Source organism: Saccostrea echinata, unplaced genomic scaffold (assembly GCF_033153115.1).
Source record: "Saccostrea echinata isolate AGI-Se365-2 ecotype Australia unplaced genomic scaffold, CSIRO_AGI_Sech_v1 ptg000011l, whole genome shotgun sequence".
In the NCBI taxonomy this organism is placed as follows: Eukaryota; Metazoa; Mollusca; class Bivalvia; order Ostreida; family Ostreidae; genus Saccostrea; species Saccostrea echinata.
In genome coordinates this window covers 3,997,821-4,024,959 of record NW_026889760.1, presented here as the reverse complement: position 1 = coordinate 4,024,959, position 27,139 = coordinate 3,997,821, and the positions used below count along the sequence as shown (strand labels likewise).

Sequence of the window (27,139 nt, the reverse complement as noted above, 5' to 3'; positions counted from 1 at the left end):
GTGCGCCGACGCGATTTATATGGAACTCTTCAAAAAATGATAGATGACCTTTACGTGATCAACAGAATCATGCTATATCATAATAAATATGTTAATATATGGCTGAGAGAACCCTGTATATAAATTGGCTGTAATTAAGTTTTGACTAACAAACTAAAATCAATAAACACCTCGAAGTGCAATGATCTGTATCCTACGTATTTTAAAGCTTTAGGAAGCCTTAAAATAGCTGCGTAGATTCATTACTATTTTTTATTAACTTAATATAACTTTGTACCGTCAAAACAACAACTGTTAACAAGCTATCAATAAAAAGATAGGCTTAACTTTAGATACTTTACTAAACTTTAATAAATATTACAATGGTATTATATCAACTTAAAAAAGAGGTATATTTTCCAAAAAAACTGTACAACACCTGTTGTGACACGACATCTAGTTACATGACTGCAAGAATAATTGGAACAATGACAAACACCGGCACATTTTGACCCATATGTTGGATAGGGACAGAGAAGAACAGGTTGAGTCAAAATATCCAGGAGGACAAACTTATAAAAGAAAGAAAAAAAAGGATAATTATTATTTTATTTATTAGCTAAAAATTTCAGTAAAACAAATATATACCTCATAATAAACGTGAAAAGATAGTCACATGTACATATGCTTAAACATTTTTTTTTAAATCATGCACTTACCAAAGTAAACTGAACATAAGATTTATGAATATAACGAAACAATTTCGACCTCACTACTAGTTTGCGTTATCTGATATTTCAATAGATTTTACTTCTTTTGATACGGTTGTGAAAATATAAATACCATTGAAATGCAAAATAAGTCTTCATACCTTGACAAGTGTCATTTACTTTGTAATAATTATAACAACACGTTTGGTTAATATCTTCAAGGGTTCTGTAGTAAACAATGAATTAAGATAAATTTTGTCTAATTCTTTGATTGATTAATTTGAACAACTCATAAGCTCTCAAATCACCAAAGTTTCTTACCCAGTGGAACAACCACTTTTTCCTGAAAACAAAATTATTTTAGGAATGACTTTAATTCTTGGCCAAATTATTCGAGTATAACCTGATTTGGGTCAGTTTACGCTTTATAATTCGCGAAGCGGATTATAAAACAGCGTAAAATAAAATACAAACAAAATTAAATTGTATTACTATATTAAAACAGCATGTTTTTGCTATAAACTTGCTATAAATTGATTTGATTTGACTGTGAATTCCTTTATTTGTCGGAATCTTACATCTTTACATACCTTGAATTAGTCCTTAAAACTGGTCTTTTCGATTTGCATATACTTTTATGCATAATGCTACATATACAGTGTAGTTCGTCTTAGTTTTGCACAAACCTTTGAGATATACATTTTAAGTACATCTAATACATGTATACTTTGAAAATGCAATTCTTTTATGTCTACCTTCTAGACATCCATTCTTGGGGTCACACTCTGTAGGGGAACAGTTACATTTTCCACCACATAAAGTACCGTATGTTAGTGGTGGACACCGTTTAGTACAATTCAGTCCGTAATTCCCTGGTGAACATACTGCAATACATATGATAAAATAGAAAATATTCCTCAATAAAGGAAAATTATCTTTTTAGAAAATTCCTTATAAATTCTCTGTAAATTTTTACTCCTGATTTACTGAATTATCAATATCATGCAAATTTTTTTTTTTGAATTCTAAATAAAGCTGTAATTACCAACACATCTATTCCCAACCTTCTTAAAATTTATAGCACACTTTTCTGAACTAAATCAACAAAAACATTTTGATAAAAAAAAATCTCAAGTTTTTTAGTAGTAGAAATAAATATGACTAGGGGAAAAAATGAATTTTTTTATTAATAGAAGGTTTTCTCAAAACACAAACAAGATAACATATATTGATTACTTACGTACAACTGCTGGACAATATATCCAAAACAATATAAACAATTGTCACAGAATTATAGAAATAGTGATATGACATCATTTACATCCAAATCCCTCGCAAAAACAATGTATGAAGAGGAAGTTTAATGAATCAGACTAAAAGCAACAAAACAAGGAAACCTATGTTTTAAATCGGTTCATTTCATTAGGTCTAAGATAGGTACAGACTGTCTCATGATATTTTATATCTCCTCTGTTACCGTCACAATCAATTGATTATAATTTTGTATTTATTAAAGAATCTTTAGGAATAATGTTATGAATGACATGTCTTCCGAAGCAAAAATAATTTAGTAAATTATAGTTAACTACAGAGACTACAATGACTATAGCGATAACTACGACACAATAAACACTTCATATAAAATTAACTATAGTGATAACTTTTATATTATAATTTTCTATAGTGATAACTTTGAAACTTTGATTTACAATAAATATCACTCAAATGTACTTTATAGCATTAATACTGTTAAAATAAATGATTTTCATTGAAGTAATCGTAATATGATTAAAATAATTAGGGTTATCAGAGTCAAGTCACACGAGTCAGTGATTGTACTGACAATATGCCTACAAAAACTGTTAAACAAATTTCATATTACTGTGTAGGTTGGAAGCATACGAACGAAATTTTAACTTTAGCGGTCCCGTAATAGAGCTGCCAGCGGAAAGGAAGGTAGACTGGCCCACTACTGGATATAAACAAATTACATCAGAGCATTATGACTCAATGCCACATATATCAGAAGCCCATATCGAAGGTACAGTAATATGGGGGAAAATCGCTTAAGTATGTTAAAAAATTTGGTGTATGCCACACATGAAATTTAACAGTTTTGAGGATATCAAATATAAATATGTCAATGTGCAGGTGTAAAACTTGTATATATTTTCTTTTGGAATTCTTAGGATATTTTCAATACAGACAAGCAGTTGACAGGCAAATGATGGGCAATACAAAAGCGATTGTGAAAGGAAAATTGCTCTTGGAGTCAGAGAGAGTTGAAGCTCTGAGTATTAACTGTCAACATGAGGACTTTTTTCTCACAGGATTTGTCAGAGCAGCAATGAAGAAAAAGGTAGTGTTTCAAAATAAATGAACAACAACTAATTAAAAACAGATTTAAAAAAAAAAATCAATGTACATGTGTGTGTAGTATGAATGTAGAGTGAATCAAGATTGTCTGAGTAATGAGTATTATATTGTTGACTGTATTTAACAGGTGTCTTACAATTATCGTGTAAGAATTCACAGAAAAACGGGTGAAATTAAAAATTCAGATTGTGAATGCCCTGCTGGGAAGGGCCCTAATGGAACTTGTAAACATGTAGCCGCTGTTGTTTTGCTCTTGGTGAAATTTCGGGAAACACACATTATAGCCATTCCTAGGGGATGTACAGATAATCTCCAGACTTTTCATAAGCCAAAGAAGTCTTTCCAAGTTGAGCTGTTTAAAAATGTTTCCTATTCATGTTTTTTTTTTTTTAATTTGACTATTTTAATTTTGAATATTTGTTGTTGTTTATATACAGTACTGACCAGACACAACCTAACACCAGAGCGAACCCAAAGCGCACCCCGGGTTCGCTTTCTGGGTTCGCTCGGGGTCCGCTACGGGTCCGCTTTCAGAAATTTTGGGTGCGCTCTGGGTTCGCTTCGGGTTCGCTCTGCGTTCGCTCGGGGTCAGCTCTGGGTCCGCTAGAGCGAACCCGGCGTTCGCTTTCTGGGTTCGCTTTACGCACTCATGCGCGAAGCGGACCCCGCTTTAATCTTGCCGCCAGTAAGCTCCGCCCCTTGTTTATTCCAAATACAGCAGTGAAATCGATCATTGTTGTTTTTGTGGCGATCGATACAAGTGCATGTGCAGTGGCTGCAATGTTATTGTTGACAACATACACGAACGATCACGTTTTACACAAAATAGTTAAAAATATTTAGGAGTGGATATTTAAAAAAAACAACAAAAAACTTATTAATAGATATCTTAGATTAAAAATATTTACTGCTGCAATTAATCGACTTTGGATAAGTGACAAAAAAATTATAGAAAAAAATATTTTTGAAACTACATGTAAATAAGGTTTAATAGGTATTTAAGATAACAAATAATTATTAATGTAATTCTCCGACTAAGAATTTTTTTTTATCTTTTTGATACATAAAAATGTAATTTATGATCGAATGCAGCATGTTCTATCATATGATATAGGTTGACTGTGAGTTTTGATTCTATTGGATTTTATAATATGCAGTATGGGGGTAAAAAAATTTTAAAAGTGGCCTAAATAATGAATGAATACTTATATTCATCTTTCCATCTATGAATTCAAAAATCAGCATTTTTTTTTTAAATTCATTCATCTGCAGAAATTAAAATAATAATAAGTATCAGGGATAAAAAGTAACCCCGACAATCATGTCGTGTACATTTGTCGACTAATTATTTATGTAAGGAATCTGTATTGGAGAGACAGACTTGCACCCTTAAGAACAAATAAACATCGCTCAATAGCTACTTCTTAATTATTATTATTTTTTTTAAAAACACTCTTTATGTTTGTTGATGATGCTAGTTGTGGGAACATGTATGTGGTAAGATTCGAAATCAGGTGACATAAACAATCCCAACTTTTGATAGCACCATTGGCTAAGGGTGGCTAGCTAAGATAATAATGTCCTGTAACATATAACAACTTTAATTCTGTGACCCGTGTCACAATATTGTTAAAATATAAAAGTTGCGTGATCTACAGACAGGTATACAAAACTACAGTTTGAGAAGTTGTTTTAGGTAGTTCTTCTCATGCATGCAAAATTTAGCTTTTATGTTCAGTCTTTGTTGAATATACACTAAAGATGAATACATATGATCCACAAATTTACAAGTCATATACATGTATATTATAAGTAAACCATGAAATAAGAAAGCTTTAAATTAATGCAGATATTGATTACAAATACTGATATATTCAATATATTACTTAATTAAAAGTGATGGAAATGTGATTTCTTTGTACAGGAATACAATACTGAAATATATATTTGGCAAATTGTAATAGAAGTTAAATTACACGTAAACTAATGTTTTTTTTTTTTTTTTTTTTTTTTTTTTTTTTTTTTTTTTTTGGTTAATGTCCGACTTATTTTAAACCTTTGAATTTTACAGGCTCCCCCATAAAAGCAGAAGACATGCCTTGTCGGTACAACCCAGATCTTAGTGACCCAAGACCTCAGAAATACAGAGGAATTGCTGGATACAACGATTATGTGAGCAACATTGTAACCAATTACTGTGCTTTAACGTTAGCAGATTTATCTTTCAAGTACATGAAGCCAAAGGCATTTATCAACTTTGCAGTACTGGACCATGATTACTTGGACCTGCCATTCACTGAATATTGGATAGATGCAGCTCAGAATGTATGATATTAATGAAATATTTTGTTAATTGTAATCTTTTGTAAGAGTTATGATTTATATGTCTTTTGGAAAAGAAAAAAAAACAAGATGTGTTTGTAAAACACTGATGCCTCAATATGGCAGCTTCTGGCAATGGTGAAAGTTGAAGATACATGTATTGATAATTTAAAGTGCTACTGAACTATTCTTATAAGGTTACATTATAAATTCTTGAAATATAAGAACTGGTTTATAATGAATTTTGATATACTTGAAGTGTTTCTTTGGTATGAACAAATTTTAATTTTTCGTATCTAGGTTTCAGATAGGGACATTGCCCGTATCGAACACAGTACTAGGAAACAGAATCTGTCGAAAGTTTGGCACCAAGAAAGAGAATGGCGTTTGACAGCTTCCAGGTTAGGGGATATTTGCAAAGCTACTGATCGACGTAACACACTGAAGCTGTGTTCTAGCATCTTTAAACCTCTTAAACTGAAAACACCAGCTGTCTTACATGGCCAACAGTATGAAGCTGTAGCAAGACAAACATTTCAAGAAATATGGGTTTCAAAGTAAAGACTTGTGGTCTTTTCATAGACTCGGAGAACAATTATTTGGCTGCTTCGCCCGATGGCATTATTGGAGAAAATGCTATTGCTGAAATTAAATGTCCATATAAGGATAGAGATCGTAAGATTGCTGCAGACAAGTTTTTCCAATTCTTGCTAGAGGATGATGATGGTGTATTGCATTTAAAACAGAATCATAATTATTATATGCAGGTGCAAGGGCAGCTTAATGTTTGTAAAAAAAGAGAAGTGTTTCTTTGTTGTTTACACATTTGTAGATATTTTTGTGGAAGAAATCAATGTTGATAGAGATTACTTCTCTGGTTGCATGCTACCAAAGTTAGAGTTGTTTTATAAAAAACACAACAGAAAATTTCTTGATGAAAAATTGTAAATTGATGTCATAAATCTGCAGTTTAAGCTTTTTCTGTGAAGACTTGTACATAAATTGTTCATTTCTATATGGATAATATGATGATATTTGCAGGTTTTCTTTTAAGAAAAGCCTTTTACATCTGTTAAGATCAGCACAGTATTTTGATTGTTTATCAAAACTTAACATGGTCATTATAGTGCACTGTTGTAATGGATAACATTTTTTTACCATTGACACTATGGTTCTATATTACAAAATGTAGATTTTCAGTAGTCAACCTGGAATTTAGAATAATCCAAGAGAAATGTTTATGAAGTTATTAATGGTTTGTAAAGAGGTGAAGAGGTGTATAGAGATAATTATAAAGATGTATCCACTTGCTGCTTTAAGACAAAATTATTTAAGAAACAACAGTTAATTGAGTACAATGTGAAAATGTTAGATTGAATAATGCAAGTGTAACTGAAATCATTGTTTTTATTCTACAACATGTATTAAATAATATTCATTTGAATGGTAGTACATTATTATGAATATTTGTCAACGATGCAAGGTCTAAAATTCAATATTGAAAAACAAATAAAAATGATTCTAGAGCCTAAAATGGCTTTGCCCTGTGGTAGCTCTTTCTTGAGAATTTTGAAAGTCTTGGCCAGTCCAATGATTCTTTCAACATGAATTCGCTTTGATGCGATTCTTCGGTCTTTAACAACATCTTGTGCCTCAAGTTGGCTTTTTCCTTTCAACATTGTTGGAGTGTTGACCTGAATGTTACGAGGGGCAAACAAATCCTGGACCATGATACCCCTGTCAGCCATTATACTGTCATGGTCTTGGAATTTGTCCTGGTCTCTAAGTAAGTCAGAACGTTCAATAATTTGTCTGTCACTTGTACCACCACAGTATGCATCGGAAATATAACTGACAGTTCCACGTGGTGTACAACCAATCATCACCTTTAGTGTATTTTTATTCTTGTAATTCGAAAATGTAGCACTCTGGGCATTTACATTCTGGGGCTTATTTATTGGTACCTCAGTGGCATCAATTATCACTCTAGTTTTGCAGAAATTTGCAAAGAAGTCATCAGGCATATATTCATCAATTACAGATCTCGAGGGCCAAATGTTAATCTCTTTAAGTTGGAAGTACATAAAATTGATCCATGTAACAATAATATTTGAAACAGTACTTTCACTGACTTGAAACAAATAACTCAACTCAATGTCTTCTTTAGCTTGTCTCAGTTTTATCATAACTAAAAAGAACTGGTCTTCAGGGGAAAGTAAGTTGCTTTTTAGATTCAAATCATGTGCTGCAGGACCAAGTACTTGAAAAAACATCATGAAATGGTCATAATTTTCAAAACCAGTGTAATATTTCACCATTTTATCATTACTTTGCAATTTTTCAATGGAAAACCTGTTGCTTTTTCCAATATCACATTGGACTGACTGATCATGCAGCTTCTTTTCATCACTTTCATAACATTCACAATCAGCATTAACTTCTTGTACAGACTCCACCACCACTTCATTTACAACACATTCACTACTAGACCCATTTTCACTATGATCTCTAATACATTCACTACTAGACACATTTTCACTATGATTTCTATCACACTTGACTCTTTTACTGTATCTTTGTTCTCTTGCGCTGGATGACTCATTCTTACATGCAAAGGAAAAGACAGAAGGAACAGCCTCTGGTTTTAGTCTCTTTCTCTCCCCTTAAAATAAAACAAACTCTATTGTAACCTACTTTCACTTTCATGTGTTTTCTCTTTATTTCGAAAAATAAGGAAACATTTGGGTGTGATTATAATTAAATACACGCTAATTAAATAATTGATAATTCGAGTATGATGAATCGCCAGAGTATGAAAACTGTAGGCTAACGTTAGCCGTGTTTACTGCGCATAGCATGTATACAGTAGATTTAATTCACGTTACGATGATTTTGAGCTAAGAACCAATTATTTAAAAACGTAGTTAATTAGATCAACAACTAGTTTACCATAACGAACTAACCAAGTAGTGTTGATTGAATGTAATCATCGTGTGTGAAGTGATCTCCACACACCCGGTCGTGAGCAGCCGGCTCCTATAACTTTCTTGATTTTACATCCAATCTTCGAATCGCGACTCGCCATTTCAATTTTAGATCGGGATTCGAAGGGAACAGATGTCCACCTTTCTTAATTTTACACGGAGGTACACAACAATACACTGGCATATCGACGATTTATCCTTAACGCGGTTTTTAACTATTATAAAGTAGACAAATATGGCGACGTATCTATACCTCATAGTACACGAGCGCCACCTGGGGGAGATAACTCTTCTTGGCGGACCTTATTCACAGTAATTTGTATCTTAATATTGATACTATTTCGTTATCAAATAATTAATTTGCATATTGAAATTGTCTGTACTCATCGCAATGGAGGAATAATAAATTCAAATAATCATAAATAAATGATTATTTTTGTGATAAGAAAAGTAATTCACTAACAAAACAATCTTCATTGAATATAGAATATACTAAGTTATTTTGATTCAAATCAAAGAATCAGAGGCAGTAAGCATATATGAGCTGCCCAATAATTTTTAAACATTTTTATACCAGTGTAATCGTTAAGATGGTTTATTTTTCATATAACGAGATGTCCAGTTTGATGTAAATAGCAATAAAATTTTCAACATTTGATTTGTAGTTGAGTTATCACTATGTGAAGTTGTGTGATTTTTCCGGAATTGTGAAATTTCCATCAAATTCTCACATTCCAAACAAGATTTAGATACGGCCGCACGCAAACAACACAGTAAAAATTTAATAGATTGTTTAAAATGACACAATAAATTATATCCCAAAATATCATTCTGTTGTTTGCATGCGGCCACCATAAAAAATATATAAAACGATGTTTTTCGATGCGCGATTTTGATCGCTTCCGGTTTCGGTTTTTATATTCAAATCAAACAAAGTTGGATGAGTCAAAAACAGACAATTGTGACAGTAGACTTATCGAAGTTCTAACCATTTAGCAGGTAGGGATGAATTGAAAATCAGAGCAATTTTCATTTTTGCATGCACTATTTACATGCATTGTTCAAAATTAAATCCCCTCCCAAACATATTATTGATAAAAGATTTAAAATGACAGACTCCGCTAACTCCATGAACTCGGGGGGACGGTAATCATGTCAAAAAGTTGAAAATAGAAAATGTATATCTAAAATATATTAAACAGGAACACAACATGCTATCTTCTTTCAAAGAAAAAAATAGATTATAAAAAGTTGACTTAATCATCGATTCTCTTTGATTTAGGGCCTATAATATTCATGATTCATGAACCCTCGATCGGCCGGTTGATCTGCATGATTAGCCGCGTTTTATCAGTTGTGAAAATCTTTACCATGTTTACATATACGGAAAATATATAAGTGCATATAGTATGTATAGCATCCATGTAACTTGCCATTTTGTTTAAAAATTATTCTGGTTAAATGTACACACAAGCTGTAGGTAGTGGTAGGGGCATGTAGTATGCCAGGATCTTATATTGTCTGAGTTATGGTAAGCTGAGATGATACTGTATACAAAACGTTAGGTAATCGGGCAAGAAAGTTTTTATATAACACTTTTAATCGATTTGACATTAAAATATAAATATACTACCTCTCTATGTTGGTGTTTATAAAATGCTAACATATTTTTCTGTCTGAGTACAAATACAACCGAGTCTAGCGTTTGTGTATTCAAAGGACCTTACTCTGGTACACTGTACCTGTGCAAATGTATGGTGTGCTATAACAGTCAAAAATCAAAAATTTGGTACAAGGTTGTTTTGTTTGTTTGTTTGTTTGTTTTTTTTTTTTTTTTGTTTTTTTTTTTTTTTTTTTTTTTTGTTTTTTTTTGTTTTTTTTGTAAAACGAAATAAAAAAAGTTAGTTTCTTTAAAATTAGCTAACACCACTAATTAAATCTCATTAATGTTCTTTGCAGAATAAATAATATAAATTCTTTCTATTTTTCTGGTGGGGACAATGTCTTTTTTGTGTTTTTTTTTAACCAATTAATTAAAATATTATTAATGTAAAATTAACCTTTTGTAAGTAATAAAAAAATAATTAGATTACCTAGGAATATTATAAATTAATTTAAATCACCATTTAAAGAGGCTGGGGGGTTGTGGCCATTTTTAGACTATATTGACCTCCTTTAGAAGAAGAGCTCCATATGAAGATATAGAAAATGATCAAATTTTAAAACTAGAATTTTTGAAATTTTTCTTTGCCAAATGATAGTTGACAGCTTAAGATATCATATCTAAAATATTAAGTTAAATCTGGTGGTTAATTTGTGGTTAATTTGTTGACCCCCAAGCCTCCTTAAATTAAAAAAAAATGTTTGTAATTACAAGCTTCATCTTTTTTGTTTTAATTTAAAGTACCCGATAATGTCTTTGCCTCTGATTTTTATTCATTAAACTCAAATAGGTAAATCAATAAAACTGCTATTTAAATTGATTTCATGAATGAAATAATTATATATTATACCTGGTATCATTAACCTTTATTTATTACTTAAATATTGGTTACAAGCATCCATGCGTTATACATTAATATGTGAATAGATTAGTTATCGCTTAAGTTTTATTTGTAATATTGGTATTTATTTTCTTACTAAAATCTTAATTACATTGAAAATGATAATTTTGATATTACTCAAAAAATATTTTTCAAAATCACATGCTTGTTTCTTTCTTTTTACATTAATAAATTATTTCCTTTTTTCATATGTAAAGAAAATCTTATGCAAATGTATATACACTGTACAAGTAAACCCCCCTCCTTCCATAATTAAAGACAAAATGTGCATACATAATATATATAGTAATTTAATTTTGATATTTATATTTTAAATTGTAGAATGCCTGGAGATGGTCCAAAACAATATCCTTGTATATCTTGTGGGAAAAGAACCAAAGCTGATCAAAGACGTTTCATAAAGCCTGGATCTTCTGAATCGTACAAACTATACCTTCAACATTTGGGACTTTCTGTTAATTGTGAAAACTATGTATATGTTACATGCCTGAACTGTTATACGAAATTCTACAAGTCCATAAAGAAAACTTCAAAAGAAACAGAGCAAGATTATGAACCACCCAAATATCTTTATATTTTAATACAGTAACCATGTATTTCATATTTATTTTTCTGTAGCCTGTTTAACCATTTCCTATGTTTATGCCAGTTTTTCCAGGGCTGAAACTTTACAGTACGTAGAATAAAGATGTTCTGTCTTCTGGCGTCATTTTAAGCCCTTAATTGTCCAGGCATTCCATAATAAATTTACGATAAATTTATTTATCACTGTCAATAACTTGTATTGAAATTGAATTAAAAATTACCTCTTGAGGGTTTCTACTGTTTTTATGATTTTATTGAATAAAATAATGGAAAGTTAAAATGAAGATAATAAAAATTAATTGACACAGTATTTCTTACACGTATAATTTAATAGAGATTTTAAATTAATAATTACAATGTAGATATTAATAAATTCACAAAAAAGGAATGAAACAAATACTGGCATGTCCTTACCTTCATTTTAGCGGCTAAAATCACATCATTTTCTGGGTTTCCAGCATTTAAGGGTTGTCTGTACTTATTACAGAGAGCTGCAACCAAGCACACATAATCCCTGATGAAGGGTATCTGGGTATTCAGGACAACATTTTGCAAAAACTTCCACTGTTTAAGTCGTCCATTCACCGACCTTAAGAGATTCAGAGTGAGGAGAGGTGCACATTTAATGTCGATTTGTTGTCTGGATCTACAAAGTCGATCACTTAGAAGAGTGACGTTGCTCATGAGTGGTTAGCCACTGAACTCCGACAAGCAAATTATGCTGGCATAACCAAGAGAGGATCTTTAGTTATTCATAGATCTATACTATATAATGAAATATATGGAGATAACGAACAGTATTCAAGCTCAAAAGTCCATTAATCAATACAAAATGAGAGCAGAGCAAACATGGACCTCCAAAACATCAGAGGTGGGATCAGGTGCCATGGAGGAAATGCATCGAAATCAGCTGTTCTTAACATTGTAAAGTCATATAAACAAGACGGGTTTCAGTCTTTACTTAATTTCAGGGGATTTCTTCAAGAAGTGTACCGGGGCAGAGTGACCGGTCATTGAGAAAGAATGACGTTGTCGTCATGAAACTCAATGCTGACAACGCCGGGTGCTGATTTAACTTTTTGTTTGTTTGTTTTTTTTAATATTAATTTGGCAAATCGCCAATTTATCAAGCTAAAATGTTTAATACTTCTTTAACTTTTGTTGTTTTATATGCTTCATATAAATTTTGTAAGCACCAACTACATAATATAAATTTTATCGCATCAGGCCTCGAACTTTTTTATAACCCCGCGTACATGTAAGAAATATCGACTTAATATAAAGAACTATAGAATGCAAGAAAAGTTGCTACATCCACATTACTTGGCATCTATCGCAATTACATTTTTTTCCTGGAAAATTCAATTCAATTGTTCAACATCAGTTATTGCATAACATTACTTTCCAACAAATAATTTAGAACGCATCTTAAATTTATTCAAAATAGTAAAAAAAAAAAAAAGAATGTAGAATACCCAGTCGCATGATTGCAATAAGAACAATTACACAGAGCAGCACATTTAAATCCTTATGTTGGAGAGGGACATGGAAAAGAACAGTTTGAATCAAAATAACCAAGAGGACATGCAGGGAAAAGATCATAATATTGCATTAATATCCTTAGAAAGTACAAACAATTAGAAACTGCAACAAAGTAAAACTAATCTATTACAAATGTAAATATTTCAGTCACTGGCACTTGTTTCACAATGCTTATTAGAACTACAAAAACTAAAAAGAAATATTCTTTACATATAGAGACATATTGAAACAACAGAGCTATTTTGCTCGCACTTTGCGCTCTACCATGTTATTTTACCGGATCTGTTATTTTCATAAGCTTTAATTTGTTAGATGTAAATAATACTTGAATAAGCCAACGATACCTTGACAAGTGTGATTTATTTTGTGTCAGTTGTAACGACATTTCTGGTTAGTATCCCCATGATTTTTGTAGTAAAACAGTAAACTCGAAAGAATATTGTTTAATTATATTATTGATTATAAATAATACATTTATTTAAACTACTCATCCGGTACCAGATCGGGACAGCATCTTAACCCAGAGAACTACCTTTTGCTCTTGAAAAAATACATGTAATTATAATATTGAAATTACATAGAGTTATATCGTTATTTTGAATTTTCTTTTAAGAAATATTCGTTCCTAATTTCATGGGGCATTACTAGTCAGAGTCAAATAAATTTCATGAGCATTGTTTTATTTTCTTTAACGTTTTGAAAATATAATCATAATATTGAAATTACATATAGTTACATCGTTATTTTAAATTTTTAAAGGAAGAATTTGTTCCTAATTTCATTTGAGGATTACTTGTCAAAGTTATACATATTTATACTAGGGGTTATCAAAAAGTTCGTGGACTGAGTCGACAAAATTAGTACTATGTAGTCTGTGCTTTCAAAATTTATAAGGAACATAAAACAACAAAAAATAAAGAAATTTTGAAAATTTTAGCTTGATACGTTCATTATTTGCCAAATTATTAAAAAATGAAAACGACATTATATGATCACCCGGTGCTGTCTCCGTTTAGTTTCATGACGTCCGACAATGTCGTTGTTATTCAATGTCCGATTCTTCTACCTCATACACTTACCTTGATGAGATTCCCTGGAGTTGAGTAAGGACTTAAACCCGTCCTGTTTACATGTATATGACTTTACAATGTCATGAACAGCTGCTTTCATAGCATATAATATTGCAAATGGATTTATACATAAGGAGAGATCCTCGTTTGATTATGCCAGCATATTTTGCTTTTTGAAGTTCATAATTTATCACACATGATCAACTTCATTTTTTGACGTGATTGACTTTTCACACATTGACTACAAATCGCCATTAACTGTGCATCCCTTTTCTCGCTGAATCCATTTTGGCATTAAAAAAACAAGTACTCTAGATGCATTTTATTTCTCTGTAGCCAGTTTAGAGATTTCATAGGCCTAGACCAGTTTTTTTTAGGGACAAAACTTTGTAGAATGTTGGAAAAAGGAACCCCATCTCCCTTTCTGACGTCATTTTCAAGCCCTTAATTGTTTGGACACTCCAAACAAAATTTACGATAAAATTTCATAGAATTTACAGAATAAGGTAAAAATTGCATATTTCACGGAACAATACGAGGGTTGTCCCAGAAAAACGCGAACTTTTTAAATATTTCATAAACTAACTGACCAAAATTATTCATTTTTGGCACAATGTTGGGAAATGATATTTTCGTCATTTTGACCAAATGCTATAAGGTTGAAATGTCATATGCATTTAGAAACAGCATTTAAAGGGTGTTAAATATCGGTGGTCGGCGCACGGCAATTTCCTGACTTTCAAATTTAGCATTGCCATCTATGTTTTTCTTTATTACACGGCTATATGGAAATATAATGTGACAAAAATTACATCCATAGAAACTGTAGTACTCTAGAGTACTCGTGTGTAAAAAAAAAATGAATACTTTGACTTCATAAATGAAAAAAATATGACGTTATATGACCAAACACTATTAGTTAGATATTGTCAAAAACGGCGACGTCCTGCGATAATGCGGCGCACCAAATTATCACTCAGTACTGTGTGGAGCGGGGTATGACTCCTGTTAATACGGGTATAGAGCTGGAACGAAGGAACGACACAAATATTTGTATCGAACACTGTTTTATGCATAGTAAAAGAGGTTCAAAGATGGATGGACTGGTTATCCGATGGAAGAAGCGTTTGGTAGACCAACAAAAATTACGACAAACTGAAAAGCTGGATGTCATACGTGGAGACCGCCGTTAACTATGCGAGCAGTTAAGTTTATGATCGGGGTTGGAAAATTGTCTAATAAAAGAAATAATTCCTTGATTTATTCTTAACTGTAGTACGTGTGAAAGGGATAACTCGGTAACTAAAAGAAAATCAAATGCTGTATCGAATGTCTGCTTCAAACGAATTTTTAAAGACGACCAATTCCTGAACAAATTCAAAAACTCCACGAACTACGTTTTGACGTCGTCGGTGTTGCGCCGTGAGGTATTTTGAATGATTCGTTTATCAGAAAGAAAAATGTTATTTATAGAGATATTTTATTGAAATTTCTGTGAATTATGTAAAAATGTTGATTATGTTGCATGCCAATTTTTGACTTTATAACATAAGTGAAACGAAAAATATTGAAAATGTTCGCGTTTTTCTGGGACAACCCTCGTAGTGTCCCATCACACACATGAATTAACGGGATTTTTGGATGTCAAATGTTCATAACACAATAGTTTTGGTCAGTAATACTTAGGTCTAAAAAACGTCATATTCGAGGTTGCGCCGCCTGGACATACCATTGCTTACAAAAACATTAATAATTTATTCAAAAATAAAATTTATGATTTATGGTTTATTCTTTAGATAGAAAAGATGATGCTAACTAAATATTTTATAAAATTCATTAATGTACCTAAAGCGGTTTTAATTTTATGGCGCTAGTCCAGGAACTTTTTGATACCCCCTCGTATGCATTGTTTCATGTTCTTAACTTTTTGACTGGTTTACAGACACCCTAGGACACAGCTAGCATGTGTGCCGAACAAATTTTATTTACAAAAAACAGAAGTTAACGTGTAATTTGAATTGAAATATGTGTTTGAAATGCAGTTCTTTACATTGATTCTTCCCATTTTTCCGATTTAGACATCCGTAAGTAGGGTCACACTCACAAAGTGCATATTCACATTTCTCCCTACATAATGTACCGTATGTTGCTGGTGGACATCTTTGCATACACTTTAATCCAAAATATCCAGGTGGGCATTCTGCGTGATATAAAGTTTATATGCCTAGAAGTTTCATTTTTTAGAGCATTTTCTGAAATCTTCCAACCAATTTATTTGTGTCATAACGATACAATATGTTTCAGAATCACGTGTAAATACCCTCAGATATGTCTACAACCTTTAGATAATTTGCAGCACAGTCATCTAAACCATAGCTACATGTAAATAAACATTTTTTCAAAGGTATCATAAAACCATTAGTCTTGTAGATATACATTTATAAAACATTTGTATGAACAATAAAAGGATCAGAATGAATATTAACATCAACCAAGGTTTTTCTCGATCAAAAAGCATATTTACGTAAATCTTTTCATAAGGATTTTAGAAATATTACAAGAAATATAGAAATTTTGCATGGTGTGTTGCATAATCTCCATCCAAATCGCATATACAATGATTAATAAACTGAACGTTGAATTTGTCAGCTTTATTGACTAAATTTACAACAAGGAAATTCATATTCAACTATTTTATAATGTTAAGGCTAGGTTAAATGTATTTCTCATAACGTGCTGCATTTTATCAATTGTCATCTTTAACACTCTTGTCTAAAAATCATGTACATGCCTCTGACCTTACATATCAATCTACTGGTAATTAGCAGATCATTATTATGCATTGTACTTGAGTCTAAATTAGAAGCAGCTGATGTCCTTCAAAAAGCCTGTCAGTCTTCTTTCCAATTATTTCTTACTTTTACCTAATATAAATGTGCCAGATGAATAAACAAATGATTTGCTCTTTCCTTTACAAATAATTTTCAACTACAGAAAAACATACTGTACCTCCCTGAAATAGACGCAATTGCAAAAATATTTATTAAAATTTTATTTCCATTTCTATGCACATGTTACTTTTGATACTACCCATAAGACCGGTGAAATATTATTGAGAAAAAATCTTATTTGATTGCGCATCTGGTGCATCAAAATTGGTACCGTATATGATTTACATTATGACTCCTGGGTCGAGGCCTCTGCTGGTGGACTGTTAGTCCCCGAGGGTCTCTACAGCCCAGTAACCTAGTACTTCGCTACTAGCTTGAAAATACGGATATAATTTAATCGCTGTAGTAATATTCATACATTTATTTCAAAATTAAGGATTATCTCCCTCATGCATAGCTCTGATCCTTCGACGTATTTGGCTCCAGTCTTTGGCACTTTTTTCAGCTCTTCCAATTCTTTTTATTTAAATTTTGGATTCCCAACCTTTCGGCTTGAGCATCACTGAAGAGACATAATTTGTCGAAATGCGCATCTGGTGCATCAAAATTGTTACCGTATATGATTTACATTTTGACTCCTGGGTCGAGGCCTCTGCTGGTGGACTGTTAGTCCCCGAGGGTCTCTACAGCCCAGTAACCTAGTACTTCGCTACTAGCTTGAAAATACGGATATAATTTAATCGCTGTAGTAATATTCATACATTTATTTCAAAATTAAGGATTATCTCCCTCATGCATAGCTCTGATCCTTCGACGTATTTGGCTCCAGTCTTTGGCACTTTTTTCAGCTCTTCCAATTCTTTTTATTTAAATTTTGGATTCCCAACCTTTCGGCTTGAGCATCACTGAAGAGACATAATTTGTCGAAATGCGCATCTGGTGCATCAAAATTGGTACCGTATATGATTTACATTGATTGTAACCTGATTTGGTAAAAAAGTAAATTAAAGACGTTAGAAACTTTATTTCTATTCGACACACCCAAGAGAACACTAAATAAAAGAAACCATGAAAGAAGTGGGTAAGGTTTTGGCTTTATAAAGCTATAAAAAGTGATTTTTTTTTCAAACAGTTTGCTTAAAAATGAGTTTAATATATGAAAGTGATAAACCATGAATTTTTATTGCAGTAAGAAGGATCGTTCTAGAAATATGACGTCATTATTTTGTTACAATTCTAAGTTTGAGGCAGTCTCAAATCGACTCATTTAAGGTATAACCTATGTTGGAAAAGTCTTTGTCACAAGATTTTCAAACTTTTCAAAATGATAAATAAGCACTCGCTTATCAATCAGTTAAAAATATGTGGTATGTTTCCTTCTTATTAAATGTAGTGCAGCCTGTGCAACTTGGAATGATAATTTTACACTGCGACTACATATTTTCAGCCATTTTAGGGGCACTGGTCATAAAGAGAATACAGAAAATCACAAAAATACTTCTTTAAACATTGTCGTTTATAGACTTTAATAACTGAACCGTATTAAGCAATATTATTCAAGAATAAATTCTTTTTTATTCAATTGACATAAAAGATTAAGTCTACATTTCAACGAATATAGGAAAATGTGCTCAATATTTCTTGAGTCGATTTACAACATAAATTTGTATATATTTTTCAAAAGTTTATGTCAGAATGTTTTCAATCTTTAATATGATGAAGAACATACCCAAATAATACAAAAAGTGACTAAAATATACACCTTTCCCCGCAATCGAATGAGAACACTCTATTTATCTATACTTCCTTTGTTGACCTTTTTGCACTTACACAGGATTTAATTATTAAATGACTGTTTTGGGGCTACGTTCAGATTTACAATGTGAATATTTATTTTTGAAAATGCATTTTTTTATTTAAAAAGATACTAGTAATATTTTAGGAAACATTATTATTATACACCAACCATTATGAATAATTGACAAATAATTATGAAAGGGAATGCATGTCATTTCATGATAGACATTACAAAATTTACCCACAGTTTTTAACAGATCTTTGACTCAGACACATTTCATCAAGATATTGTACTATTTAGATTTCTTAGGAATTTTGATTTCCTTTAAAATAGTTGTATGCCATTCACATTATCACAGTTGTGTAAAGTTCTTCATTACATGAGACAGTCTTGGAGAAAATACGGGAAAATGTAACACTAAATTAATTATGACGTCATAATGGATCTAGCACCAAAAAGACAATCTAAACTCATTTACTAGATATGATGTCATACGACGTAGGTTCTACGTTAAGTTTTTTTTTTTTTTTTTTAGTTTTTTTTTTTTTTTTTTTGAGAGAGAGAGAGAGAGAGAATGGTACCCACAACCATAAGATTTTCGGAAATTCTGCATAGAAACCTTTGAAAAATCACTTTTCTTTAAATCTTTGTCGGCAATGCATTTGGTCTATAAAGAATGAAAACGGAAATTGATGTTTTCTGCTACATTTTAAGAAATAAGTAAAAATGAACAACTTCCTGGCGTCAAAAATGACATAAGGAGGTCAAATACGAAAAAAAGTTTGGAACTTATTTTTTCTTTAATTTTATGAATATCTTGGTTGTTTTATATACTCTGTGTATTGTATTAAATTTGATACAATATGAAACTATTAATGAAACTTCCATATAATCTATCTTGTTCCTTCAATAAATATATATCTTTTATGAGTACAATTATGAATCTTCATGTTTAAAGCGTGATCTAGATGTCTTAATTAACTAATAACAGTGTCATTGCAGAAAAGAGTGGTTTTGCGAAGACGTTGTTGGAGATTATGTATCTTTTAAATGAATATGCAAGAATTCAAGTGCGGGATGAATATTAAATACACTAACAAATAAACAAACAAACAAACAAAACAAAACAAAAAAAAAATCAAACTAATATTTGATAAACAAACTCCATCAATTAATGAAAATTATTTCAATATTTCATTATTTCTTGTTTTGTCTAAAACGTTAAGCAATTTAAGTATTATCAATATTATATTAGATCAGTATCAAAGCAATCATGCTAAAGCATCCATCGTTACATTTGATAATTTCAAAAAAAATGATAAAAATGACATTGACTTGATGTGACATCTTTTGAAACACTATCATATTTACAATTATGTTTCTAATATCGTTTTTAAAAAACATTATATAATTTCTATACACTTACGGTTTCTGTTTTCTGACCTTTAAGTCTCCTTCAAATCATTGTATATTTGTTGATGCTACACCTTCCTCATTCACTTCAGACGCTTCATTAATCAGATCTTCTTCAAAGTTTTCATACACACCTTCTTCATCCTCTCTCTTGTTCATACGTGATTTGCGTATGCAAAAATACTTGTATTTACGTATCTCATAAAGTATGTACATAATAAGCACAGAACATACTACTGTACCAATTGAAATAGTGACAGTACGTTTGCGAATTTTAGCATCTGTTGCCTTTGCCTGTAGCCTTTGCACTTGTTGTTGCCTGTATAGACCATATATCTAATCAGTAAATGAATTTGCTTTAAAAAATCCTATATCCCATGACATGCATATTTAAAATGAATACTAATCAGATAAGTATTTTTTTTTTTATTTTAAAACAAGAGAAATGTTCCTTAATCAATATCAAACAGGGCCTACCTTGCGGTTCTTGACATCCAACCTTAAAATCACATTCATTGGGCAAACAATCACAAGTTCCATTACATAATTTTCCATATTTGTTTTCCGGACAACGAATGTGACAATTCTTCCCAAAATAACCCAGGGGGCATTCTGCATAAACGCATTTCAATGTAAAAGAGATACAATTAATTTCTTAAATTTAAAATGGAATATTTCATAATAACTCAACATAATGAAATTATTTGAAAATAATTTCATAACATTGGAGATTTTTTCCCTAATACAATTTCATTTTTTGTTAAAAAAGTTTATTTTACGAAGTAATTCAATATTGATATATTAGCTACCTAGACAGTTGTTACCAACTCTGTGATAATTTGCAGGACAATCTTTCAAACCAATTCTAAATTTCACAAAAAAGTAGATATAAAATGATAATTCAAGTAACTCATCGACATTATCGACGAAATATTCTTGTTGTTTTTAATTTGTCAAAGTAACAAATCAGAAACTCACACCAGTCCTAAAAAAATACGTCATTGGATATAAATGCCAACACAGTCCAGATGTGATAATAAGGCATTGTTTTTAAATGAAAAAAAAAAAAAACATCCGAGAAAACACAACGAAGCCAATAAATATCAATGTCGAACACAAGGATCAAGGAAGTACTTGAATTTTATTTAATGCAATTTGTATTGATTTCATGAATTGCATGTAATTATGTAACCACTTACTTACAATTTAAATTTTGAAGTACAGAATATTTTAACTTCAAAATTTAGCTCTTGCCTTTTATTTATTATTCTATTAAAATTTCTACAAAACGAGCAAATTCTTTCTGGACCTCTTAATCGTCACAATTCACACAAACTGTTAACATTATCAAAGGACCTTCACATATAATCTTTTATTTCAATGTATCCCTAAAATTTTGTACTGATGACAGAAGATTTACATCTTAGATAAAGAAAGACTCCGCTATCTGTGTGTCCATTTAAAAAATGCACAATGATCATATGTTTTTGGTGGCCGAATAAATAGAATAAACTTATATGACTCTTTTAACTTGAAATTTTCATAAATATTATTGATTAGATTTTATGTTTTCTATATTTTAATGTGTCATATTTTATATTTTTCTATTTTTGAAATTGAAAACTAATTTTGTTCCATCAAGTATATAATACACAGTAACTTATTACATACGAATCCATTTAGAGATCTATTAAGATGTATTTAATATTTTGTAATATGCCATATTATAACAAGGAAGATAAAATCTCTAGCGAATATACTTTCACATATATCAGTTTGTCTGTAAATATGCGCTGTTATAAAAACTTTTCCTCTTATTAAGATGTTATTAAGCTAAAATTGATGTGTCAGTTTGGATTTTATGCATTGCCTAATCTAAAATTTGGCTTATTTTATTGATAATTTTGCATATAATCTTGTGGCGTAATCCAGACATTTGTTCCGAAAATTGATAGGCATATCATGCATTACTCTGATATTACAGCAACCAGAAAACTCTTTAACCAAACGATGGTAAAAAATCAGTGCTTTTTTATTTACTTTTTTAAAGCAGAAGATAAAGAAAAAGTTACTTTAAAAATCATTAAAGTTAATTAGAGGAATCCTGATAAGCCATGTAGTTTACCATCGCACCGTCGAGGTTTAGGTCGATAGTGCGAGGACGCGATGACGATGGAGCGATGGTGCGATAACGATGAAGCGATGGCACGATGACGAAATGGTGCGATAGTGATGACAAAATGGTGCAATGTTAATGGCGCGAATGTACGATGACGATCAAACGATATTCACTATCGCTCCATCGTCATCGCATTGTCATGCCATCGCAATATCGTCATCGCACTTTCGCACTATCGTGTCATCGTCATCGCACTATCGCTACATTGTCATCGTATTATCGCAATATTGCGCCATCGACACCTTAGTTGATTCTGGATGATGCGATAATGAACTATGATTCCATGGTTAATTGGATATTGAAATCCTTTAAGGGATTCTTATTTTTAGAATATTCGGAGACTTTTCAACAACAATTTGACAACAAGCTGCTTGCTCTAGTGTAAAATCTAATGAAACTGTCTTTCATATCTTTCTTGAAATTACAATATTAAAAAATGTATAAGCATGCCACTGATAAAGACGAGGTAGAGGGGAGAGAAGAGCAAAAACATATGGATACATGGTGTAATGGTTATTCATGAGATGATTCCATGTGATTTACTCATTCATATTCATAAGATCGTGCATTAACTCGAAATTCCATTTTCTTAAATTTTTGTATTAAGACCTACAATCCCGTTACATTTTCTTTTTTCTTCAATCCTCAGTCATAGATATATAAATAGAATTTTGTGTGACACACAGTTGACGACTAATGATACCGTTTTTTTAAAACAATAAATAGGCCACACTGAAAAACAAAATCGCCTTTTTTAAAATTGAAAAGGCGGTCGCACCTATTCATGAAATGATCAATTCATCTGTATTTCTTGAAAATAAGCATAAGACGAATTCAACTGGCTATAAACACGTACATTTCATTATCAAAAATGATAAATACGCCAGTTCTATACTTTCCTTCAAAAAAACAATAAAATAAAAAATTCTCTTTTCAAATTTTCAAATAAAAAAGGTGGTCGCAACTTTTACTTCGGGATAAACAAACTTGTGAATTCCAGTAGGAGGTATTCAGAAAAAATTAATAATTGGTGGAAGAAAATTATTAAAATTGTATATAACAAAATGCGAATTTCTGTATTTTCTCTTTGTAAACCTTTATGAAATCTGCCGCCATTATGGCTCTAATATAGCAGATATGCAAAAGTATAGAACAAAACACCATTCACAATTTGACGAGACGGGGGAGAGTCCCAGCCCCAGGTGCAACGGAATCGGCTGTTACACAACAGGCGCCGACGAGCGACTGAAGGGGTGGGGGTCCCAAAACCAACAGGTACAAATAATTTCCTGTCACAGGACGAGGGTTCTATCCCCATACATTGTACCTCTAAATTCAGTTGAATTTTTATTAGAATATAATGTAAATTAAATTTTTATACAAAAACATTGTTGAGGGAACATTTGTTGACTTGTCTCTGTTGCAAAAAAATTCAAATATAAAGGACACGGCTAGCAAGTGAATTTTTATACAAATTAGGTACAGTTAAATACTCTAGTGTTATTTTCGCTTTAGGAAAAATCGCTGAATGACAGGGTTTTGCCATTCAATCACCTTCAGTAGACGATGGGTCATTCACCTTTCAATTACCGAATTGGCAAAAATTCATCCTGTGTGTTTTTCAGGACAATATACGAAGGCCATTTAATGAATAATGCAAAATACAGTTTATCATAAAAAATGTATAATTATTTAATTTGAATTTTATAATTTTCGAAAAGTTCTATTGAAGAACTCCTAATCACAGAAATTTCCATGCTTTTTCCTATTGTCCTAGCAAGTAAATTTACTTTGAAAGTAAGCATGGTTACTACACTGAGCTGAAAACTGTATAAAACGATCTCTACCAAGAAGGTGAAGATGGAGGAGTATGTGTAAACTTTCCATCATTACATAAAAAGCTGGAGAACCCATATTAAAAAATTTGATTTTGATATGTGGTAAACCCAATCTTTAACGCTGTATAGTTTTCAGATGGATTCAGAAGTTCAAAAGTAAAAGGAGAGAGTTAAAATACCACAGTCAAATTGAATGATCGAAATCTATAGGGACATCTAAAAATATCGATGTTGTGAGCAACATATCTAAAAATGCCGGATTTACATTGACAGACATTGCTAAGACACTAAACATTTCATCATCACAACATTTTAAAGAGTTTTGACAAAGGAAATGAATCTAACGATAATTCTATCAGGTAGGTGCTTTATTTTCTTACAATTGCCTAAGAGAAAAAAAGCGTTAAATGTGCCATTTGTCTAGCTAAAATAATCATTTTACAACAAAAGATGATTTGATAAAGTTGGGTGATGGATGACAATACATGGGAACACGTTTTTAGCCGAAAAGGAAATCAATAACAAAATGTGGAATCAGAGAGAAAGCTGTTGTCCAAGTATAATTTCAAAGAGAAGCAAAGGTTCGAAAAATGTTTTATTTATTTTCTTTTTATTCAAGAGCCAGTAAAACATTTACATATACTCAAAAGAAGGACGGTCAATAGTTTCTTGTATGTTTAAATGGCACTAGGGAAAGTTAAGCAGATTTCCTGCAAAGGTAGTCCAAATACTTTTCCTATTCCCAACAACACTGCTGCAAAATAAGAATAGAGAAATAAATAAAATTCTGAAGAAAGGAAAGACAAAGAGCTTTGCCACCCTCCATATTTGCTAGATCTCGGCCATAATGAGATCTTTTTATTTCAAAAAAGCACAAAAACAATCAAAGAAAGACTACAATTTCAGATAGGTCATTGGAAATGCATTCATAAGTGTCTTTTGGGAATCTATAAAGATGTGTATGCTGAGGTGTTCTGGTCATGGGTTCAAAGACTTTTTAAAACTATCTTTAAAACGAATGTATGTATGGGTCAATCGATACATTCTTTTTAGCAATGTTGGATCTAAATTCATGTACCTGTAATGTTGAGTTTAAATATTAAAGTAAAAATCAAAACGAAAATAAAAGTTCTGCTCATATGATATTCATCTCAAATATTTTAGTTACTCTTCTTTATCCAAAGGTTTCTTATCTATATAGCATTTTTGTGTAAATAAATTTAAGTTTACTTAAAATTTTTTATTGTAATCAATAAGTGTCCTCCTTGAATGTTCAAGTCTGATATATTGTATCGTGATGTATTATAATGGTTATTTTGTTTCATGTCTTAGGAGAGGCAGAGATTGACCAATCAAAATCAAACATTTAACATTTCGGCCACGCGGTGCGTCACTCTGCCTCTTCTCCCACCTACAGCCTTGGAGGACGGACGTTTTTTCAAGTTTGTTATTTATTTTATCAAGTACTTGGTGAGTAAAATTATTTTATCATGTCTTCAATGTGCAAAACTTCGGTTGTCATTCTTGGTCATTCAATTGTGCGTCGTTTTCACGAATTCTTGACACATGGTGATGACATTAGATATTCTGCAAATCTTGGTCTGGGAAAAACGCATTCCGTTTTGTACAAGGGTGTGGGTGGAAGGAAGATTCGCGATATAATATCTAAGGATATGGAGAGTGTATTTGCTTTAGGTCCCGAGGTAGTTGTTTTAATGATCGGGGAGAACGACATCGTTCCCAATACAGATCCTACATTGTTGGCCGCAGAAATTGAAACTGTGGTATCGGTGATGCATCGCCGCTATAATGTTGCGAAAATAATTGTTTGCAAATTATTGCCAAGATTTAAGGTTAATTTTGGGTACAATGATATAGCAGACAGAGTGAATGCAATATTGAGAGGTGCATTGCCATCACTAGGTTATTGTGTGTTTTGGGAACACGGGAATTATTTTGTTTCTCCCAGTGAAGGAGATTGTAGTCGGAAATTTGTATGCGACGGAGTTCATCTGAACAAACAAGGGAATGTACATTTATATAGGAGTATAAGGGGAGCGTTAATTTCAGCGAGAAAATAGATTTTCTAGAAAATGGAACAGGATTGTCACTTTTTCCTTTGTTCAAAATCATTTGGATAGGGTATATGTAACATGCTTAAATTTTTCAGTTTTTGTAAATTAATTATATATTTTAAAAATAGTAATAATAAGAAGAATAAATAAAAAAAAAATGAAAAAAAAAAATTAACTCTGCTTACCAGATATTGGCTTGCCAATCATTGTCCTTTTTCATTTTAATTTCAACCTTTTTGTGTGAAATTCAGTATTAAAAAATTTGTGGCTTTTATAGTACTATAGGCATGACCTAGGTATGTGTTTCAGGCATTTAAGGTGCTTGCCAGTTTAAACCCGTTTGGGTTTTTTCATTTTAGTTTCAACTTGTACCCTGGCGATTTTTCCATCGATTTTATTTGATTTGTCTAGGAATGTATTTTAATTAATACGTTCCGGATTTATCCTTTTTCTGTGAAAGAAAATCGTTGGAGAAATGTCTGCCAATATTTGTTTGTTACGGTATTAGTTGACTACTAAAATATTGTGAATTTTTACAGTACTCTAGGCAAAGCCTAAGTACAAGTTTCAGGCAGTCTTTTGTACTTGCCATTTTGTACCCGCTTGGGTTTTTTCGTTTTAGTTTCAGCTTTTACCCTGGCGATTTTTTCATCGATTTTATTTGATTTATCTAGGAATGTATTTTAATTAATACGTTCCGGATTTATCCTTTTTTCTGTGAAGGAAAATCGTTGGAGAAATGTCTGCCAATTTGTTTGTTACGGTATTAGTTGATTACTAAAACTGTTTAATTTTACGGTACTCTAGGCAAGG

General features: G+C 31.5%; 2 protein-coding genes across 2 annotated transcripts; one reads left to right on the top strand and one right to left on the bottom strand.

The window, feature by feature from the left end:
* Positions 1-2,907: 2,907 nt before the first annotated feature.
* LOC133184946 (uncharacterized) lies at positions 2,908-6,182 on the top strand. The gene is made up of 3 exons (XM_061320015.1): positions 2,908-3,048; positions 5,137-5,390; positions 5,688-6,182. The coding sequence occupies exons 2-3, from the start codon at positions 5,160-5,162 to the stop codon at positions 5,946-5,948; spliced, it is 492 nt and encodes a 163-aa protein (XP_061175999.1). The 5' UTR covers positions 2,908-3,048; positions 5,137-5,159; the 3' UTR covers positions 5,949-6,182.
* Positions 6,183-6,844: 662 nt separating this feature from the next.
* Positions 6,845-8,472, bottom strand: LOC133184876 (uncharacterized). The gene is made up of 2 exons (XM_061319949.1): positions 8,403-8,472; positions 6,845-8,049 (listed from the first exon to the last, which is right to left on the bottom strand). The coding sequence occupies exons 1-2, from the start codon at positions 8,470-8,472 to the stop codon at positions 6,845-6,847; spliced, it is 1,275 nt and encodes a 424-aa protein (XP_061175933.1).
* Between the last annotated feature and the right edge of the window lie 18,667 nt (positions 8,473-27,139).

What these genes read in the sequence shown, in the direction of transcription:
- LOC133184876 (XM_061319949.1), bottom strand. Translation starts at nt 8,472, where the DNA reads ATGGCGAGTCGCGATTCGAAGATTGGATGTAAAATCAAGAAAGTTATA. An exon ending in AGCCGGCTGCTCACGACCGG is followed by an intron (nt 8,050 to 8,402) that starts GTGTGTGGAGAT and finishes TTTTATTTTAAG; the next exon opens with GGGAGAGAAAGAGACTAAAA.
- LOC133184946 (XM_061320015.1), top strand. Translation starts at nt 5,160, where the DNA reads ATGCCTTGTCGGTACAACCCAGATCTTAGTGACCCAAGACCTCAGAAA. An exon ending in GGATAGATGCAGCTCAGAAT is followed by an intron (nt 5,391 to 5,687) that starts GTATGATATTAA and finishes TTTCGTATCTAG; the next exon opens with GTTTCAGATAGGGACATTGC.